This window comes from Microtus ochrogaster, chromosome 15, assembly GCF_000317375.1.
Source record: "Microtus ochrogaster isolate Prairie Vole_2 chromosome 15, MicOch1.0, whole genome shotgun sequence".
Taxonomy (NCBI): domain Eukaryota; kingdom Metazoa; phylum Chordata; class Mammalia; order Rodentia; family Cricetidae; genus Microtus; species Microtus ochrogaster.
This window is the reverse complement of record NC_022017.1, coordinates 26175207-26181545: the sequence shown is the minus strand read 5'-3', so window position 1 is coordinate 26181545 and position 6339 is coordinate 26175207. Positions and strand designations below refer to the sequence as shown.

At 52.6% G+C, this 6339-nt stretch overlaps 1 protein-coding gene across 1 annotated transcript in view; it reads right to left on the bottom strand.

The window, feature by feature from the left end:
- Positions 1-6333, bottom strand: part of Kiaa0930 (KIAA0930 ortholog) — a 37320-nt gene extending 30987 nt beyond the window's left edge. Inside the window, exon 1 of the mRNA XM_005354411.3 lies at positions 6190-6333. Within this exon, the coding sequence (XP_005354468.1) occupies positions 6190-6253 (64 nt within the window). The 5' untranslated portion in view covers positions 6254-6333. The remainder of the gene's footprint in view (positions 1-6189) is intronic.
- Between the last annotated feature and the right edge of the window lie 6 nt (positions 6334-6339).

The window sequence follows — 6339 nt, the reverse complement described above, 5'->3', positions numbered from 1 at the left end:
TCCTTGTACACATCTCAGTACACTCCTCCCTCAGCTCCTTGCACACACGATCTCTCAATGTGGGCTTCTTCCCAGGTTCCTTGCATGCACTACTACTCCCTACTTCAGTTCCCCTTCCTTTCTGTTTGGCGCCAATGTTTAAAAATTTTCCCTGTGAATTTGGTGAGCATCTGTCCTCTAGCAATGGCCCTAGCCCAACCCTTGGAGGTCAGACTCTAGGCCAATATAGAAACCTATTTATGAAGCTGAGCTAAGTTACTAACAAGATAAAACCAATTAGATAAATTATGTCACAGCCACTCAACTATTGTTGAGTTTTTAATACTTTTAAAGATTTATTTGTTTGTTTGTTTATTATGTATACAGTGTATTGCCTGCACATATGCCTGCAGGTCAGAAAAGGGCACCAGATCTCATTATGGATGATTGTGAGCCACGATGTGGGTGCTGGGAATTGAACTCAGGACCTCTGTTAGAGTAGTCAGTGCTCTTAGCTGCTGAGCCATTTTCTCTAGCTCCTGGGTTTTTTAATTTAAAATATTTGATGTTTACACAATTTTGAGACTGGGTCTCATAAGCAGCCCAGGCTATCTCAAAACACATTGTGTAGACTGGACAGGCCTCAAAGTCAAAGTGATCCTCCAGTGTTTGGGGAATACAGTTGCATATCACTGTATCCAGAAAAATTGCTTATCTTTTAAAAATTATTTTATTCATTCATTTATTCATTTGTTAGACAGGGTATCAATCACTATATAGCCCTGGCTGGTCTGAAACTCACAGACACCACCCTGCCTCTGCCTCCTGAGTGCTGGGATTAAAGGCACGTGCAAATTAGCAAAATTAGCAAATTAGCTCTTTTTAATTGCCTAGCTTGTTTGGTGACTTGGAGCATGCTTTTTAAGAAGCGTCCCATGGAGCTAGCTTCTCCTCAGTGGACTCCTGGCTCAGCTGATACTCAGGAGCTTTCCCAGCTCAGTGAAAGAGGAGGGAGCCTCTGCATCAGAAGCCCGAGGGTGGGAAATGACTCAGCCAAGCCACGGAGCAGGGCAGCACAGTATTGCCACCCAGGCCCCGCGATGCCGAGAAGGCTGGCTGCAGATGGCCGTGCAGCTGTGACCACGGCCTCCTTAGAGCCCAAAGCCCAGAGTCCTCAGGTGCCCTCGAGGACACAGGGTTTCCATTTCACCAGTGCCTCAACATTGCTCCAGTCCTAGGACTAGCAGAAGGCGGAATCACAGGCCTGAAAATAGGCCCAGGAACTGAAAACAGTGTGCTACTACCCTGCACAGACACACTTCCTCCACCATGCTGGCCCACAACCAGTTAGCAGCCATCAGGTTGAAGAGCTGCCATCCCAAGAAAGACTTGCCCAGTGACCGCAACACAGCCTGAACCTCGGAACAAGAAGCTGTCTCTTCAGAGGCTTTGCCCTCAGCTCACTAGCCCACCTCCATTCTTGGGACTACCTTCCCTTTCTTAGCAATCCTATGAGCAGACATCCCAAAGACGTCCTTACCCCGGGCATCAGCTCAGCCTGGGCTGGTCCACCAGAGCGGATGCTGGGTCGTCATGCCATGGTTCATTTTCTACCTGCTGCTTTTCTATGTAATTCCAAAATATCCACAGAGCCTGTCTCCTTGTTCAAAGTCAGGACATAGAGGTAGTGCTTGGGTGGGGTCCCATAGTCCTCTTCCCTTCCAGCCATACCTCCCACAGAATCCCCAGCCACCACTTAAACCCAGCTACATCTGCCTAGAAAAATGCCAGGTCAGCTGGGGTTGCACAGGGCCCACCCCAATTCAAAAGGTGATCCCAGGAACCTGGCACGTGAGAGCATTGCCTCCCTGAAGGCATAAGCTCCTCCGTCTTTCCTCCTCCGTCTTTCCTCGACCTTCTCCAGGTTGCCTCTCACTGGCCTCAGCTGGAGCTGGCCAGGCCTCCCAGCTCTGTGACCCCAGGAGAGCCCATCCCCTCTGAAGAGCAGCTTCCTCGCCTTGTGAAAGGGGGTGAAGGGAGAGCCAAGCTACAGAAAATGCTACAGATGCGGAGCATCTGGCCTATGGCACAGTGTGTGCAGAGTTCCATACAATAACACCTGCCCGGGCCCAAAGTCACACCTACAAAGCTCCCAGAAGCCAGGCCTGAGGAAGTACCAAATTATCAGACTCAACCCAACCACTGCTCCAGCCTTAACTCTCACAGCCCAAACGGCCTAGCATCTCTTCCTCCATCCAGGCCCGCCCAGACTCAGGTTGGCCCAGGGGCCAACAACATTCACAAACCCCTTGCCTGGGTAGTCCAGTGACTTTAATTCTTGTGTCTATGACCCTTTCCCTTGGTCCATCTCAGCCAAGTAGCTGTACAGGCCAACTGCCAGACACTGGACATACTGGCATGATGAGGACAGGTCTGGGGGGGGTGGGGGGCTCTGATCTGTGCACAGCCTGACCTCAGGTATATCTCGCCACTTGCGGTTGAGGCACAATACCACCCCTCCACACCTGTGTTCCAGGCAGTGCTGTGAGACCGACCGCTTAGGTACACTTCAGGGGTAAACAGAAGGAACGAACATGAAGCGCTCCCCTCGACCTGCAGCAATCTACACAATCTGCAGGGCAATGAAGCCCAACACCGGGACATGAGGCCTCCAAAAGTACTCAGCCAAACAGGAACAAAGGCAAGCAGCAAGATGTGGGCCCCCGCCCCCCTGAGAACCCACACTGGTTGGTGAAGCAAACTGCCTACTTGAGAAGGACCCTGCCTGTGTTGCCACCCAGGGCCCAGGAGAAGCCCCACCCCTACGAGAAGCAGTGGGCCTCTGGGTGGCTGCATCAGATGCGTGGGCACCAAACCACTCAGGGAAACCAGAGCTCCCTGGGAGCCATAAGGAGTTTCCTAGGGAAACATCGAAATCTTGTATGGGCAGCCACAACCTTGGCTGCTTGCAGCAGGGTTTTTACTTAACCTAGCAATCACCTATGCGGCTCTCTTCTCTCTCCCGAGAGACCGTGTCCTTGCAGTGAAGGAAGGACCAGCCTCAATCCCTGGCACACAGCAAGTGCTCAAAAAATTATTTTGACTGAGACCATCATAGAAGAGAGTTTAAAAAAAAATCAGATTTGTATGTAGCTACAAGGTGCCTTTCATCCTAAGAGCCAAGTGACCATCCTTATGCAGGTAGGGCCAGCAATTTCATCCCAGCTCATAAACACACACTGACTCAGACAGGACAATAGCTGCCCCTGGACACCTCAGAACCACCTCAGGAGGAGGACACTTCAGCCTGAGAGGACACTGCATAGCTCTGAGTAACAAGCTTTACTTAAACACCTAGATTCATTTAGAATGGGCTGGGAGTGTCACTCAGTGATAAAGCAAGTGTTTAGCACTAAGCATGAGGCTCTCGGTTCAATTCCCAACACCAATAAATTTATTAATAGACCCAACAGGTTGTCACAGCGGTAAAGTGAGGATGACAAGATGGAATCCGAGGTACAAAACTGAAACACAACAACCAAACAAAACTGCACTGCGACCCACAGGCTGAGCAGGCAACTGACTGCATGCCAGGTGTTGACTCGGACAGAGTTCCGAGTTCCTACCTTCTGAGCGTATGGGCCAAGCATCAGGCCTCTGATCGATAATCTCCACCATCAACTTGACGGCATCTAGAGTCTCTTAAAAAACAAGCTTCTGGGCAAGTCTTCGAGGGATTATCTGCATTGGGGAAAGCCACACTGAATACAGGCAGACCTAACTCATGGGGTGGGGTCCTGGACTGAATAAAAAGGAGAACATGAGCTGGGTGCCAGCGTTTATCCATCTCTCTCTGCTTCCGGTGCAGACCAGGGACCTCAAGCACCTGCTGCCACGATGAACTCTATCCTTGAATCTTGAGCCAAAACAAACCAGTCCTTCCCTACGTTGCTTTTGTTAGGTGCTCCATCACAGCAACTCAAAAAGTACCTAACGCAAGGCTCTAACCCAACTGGGATGTAAGCCCCTATCAGGCTTGCCCCTTCCTCTCTGAACGTCAGAGTTCTCACGTGAAAAGAGCAACCTCTTCTAAGAAGCAGAGGCTCTGTTCTTGGCCATCCACACAGCAGGGAAATGCTTCATTTGTTCCCGACATGTTTACGGGGCTCGTGCTCTGTCTGTGTCCCCAAGTTAGGCACCAACATAAGGACTGGGAAATGCCCTCCTGGCTCTTGACTGCCGAAGGGACAGCCACACAGCTCATTACAATGCCACAGTCGTGCCAATCGTCTAGGGCAAAGGGGACAGGGCTGTAGGACTAGGTATGGAGGATGGGTTCCAGCAACAGCAAGGAGCAGAGACTCAAAGGAGAACTTGCAGTGCACGACGGGCAAATGCATAGGAACAGCTTCCCATGCAGCCGTCCCATGCAGCACACACAGACGTCCAGAACCTCAAAACACTAGTGTCTAAGAACGGGAGAGTGGACCGGTAGATGAGAGAGGCCTGAAGAGTGGGGGAGGTGCCGGTCATTGTGCGAGCTAACAGGCACAGCAGGATGTGGGGAGGCTCTGGGGTCAGACTAGGCAGCGGTCAGCCAGCTGTGCCACTTCCTCCCTGGGTGCCCCTGAACAAGACTCCTTATATTCCTGCTTACCAAAGGCGGTACTGTGTCAGGGTTGAACTGACAGGACATGCACAGAGCACCTGGCATGTGGGGAGTTCCCAGGCCAGGCCAGGTGCTGGGCTTACTGCTCTTAAGAGAATGACCCTGCAGCTGTCCAGGGGTGAGTAGAGGCAGAGTGATGATGCCCTCAGGTCAAGAACAAGAGAGGTAGGTGTGTGCACAGGGGAGTGTGACAGGGCTCCCTGGAGCTGCAGAGGTCACAGGGCTGAGGAGCTTGCAACAGATGGTCCCCCGGACCCTCCCCAATCCAGACATTCTGTGCCAAGTGACAGCTGCCTGTGACAGGCGGGCACACAGTAGGTGCTCAAATACACGTATACTGAGTCCATTAATAAGGGTACTCCGATTAGCTACAAATCATTCTTTGAACACCTTTTGGAAGAAACCACTAAAAGCCACGTTTTCATTCATCCCCACCTCAGAAGACACCCCCAGGTGGCTGTACCTGCCTGACAAGAGAATTCCACTCAAGGTGCGCTGTGTTAGACCCCGCAGCTGAGAAGGCCAGGTGCTAAACAGGCCCTGCTTCAAAAAAGAATGAAAATCCACTTCCTGTCCCTCACCAAGACTCCAGGGCGTGGCCTACCAAAGGACCTTGAGTGCCAGGTTTTACACTGTCCCTGCTACTCTGTGGCCTTCCCAAGGTGTACTTCCACTTTGGGGCATTAATACAATCTAGAAGGCTGTCACCCCTGCATCTCCATCCCTCCCCCCCCCCAAAAAAAACTAAGTCAAGCCTACACTGGGAGGGTGGTTGGGGTGAGGGGACACTGACAACGGGGAATGAAGTCATTCCTTGCATGAAGAAGGGAGGGGTCTTTTTACAGAGAAAATGACAAGCTCGAGACTATAGTGGAGGGGGCTCCTCTACATGGGTACAGGCAAATGTATCAGAAACGCATTACCTCGCGCCCAAGACGACCCCACCCACACCTACAGTCCCTTGTCCTTTCAAACAATGAGACACCCCCACCCCAGCCAGCAGATGAATGATTCCTTAGATTAGAATCGGAGAGGCTTCAGCAAGCCCTGATTCCTGTGCCAAGTAGGTGGGGTCAAGGGGCAGAGGCCCAACAGGTCCCTGGTAGAGCTAATGGACAAGAGGGCCTTTGGGTGCAGAAAGACAAAGGCTACAGCAAACAGGAGACACGGCCCTCCATGTGGGCTGGGAATGCGATCAGGGCACACTGCCTTATGCGCTGGACTAAAGACCTTCTGAAATCTCATGCCCACACTCCCAGCAGCAGCAGTGGGCCCCCCAGGTCTTCCTGGAGAAGACAGAGGAGTAGCAAAAACCCGAAGAGGAAGGAGGAACTGGGATAGACATCCTTGACGGTCAGAGGGAGACAGAGACGCAAAGACATAGGGCTCGGGGTTCTGTGGTAACGAAATGAGACTGAGACTTGGAGTCCCAAGAAATAGAGCGCAGAGCGGTGGGAACGCACGGAGGACAGGCAGCACAGGGGAGGCGCGGAGGTGGACACGCGCGGACATTCGCGCGCGCTCCCGGCACTGTCACTCACCCAGGCCGCAGACCTCGCGGCGCAGGTTGAGGCGACCGCGCTCCTCCGCTATGGCGCGCAGCATGTGCTGCAACGAGCGCTCCTCCGCTTCGGCGCCGTCCGCGGGCTCCCGGGAGGCGGCCGGCCCAGCCCGGAGCCCCGCGGGCGCGG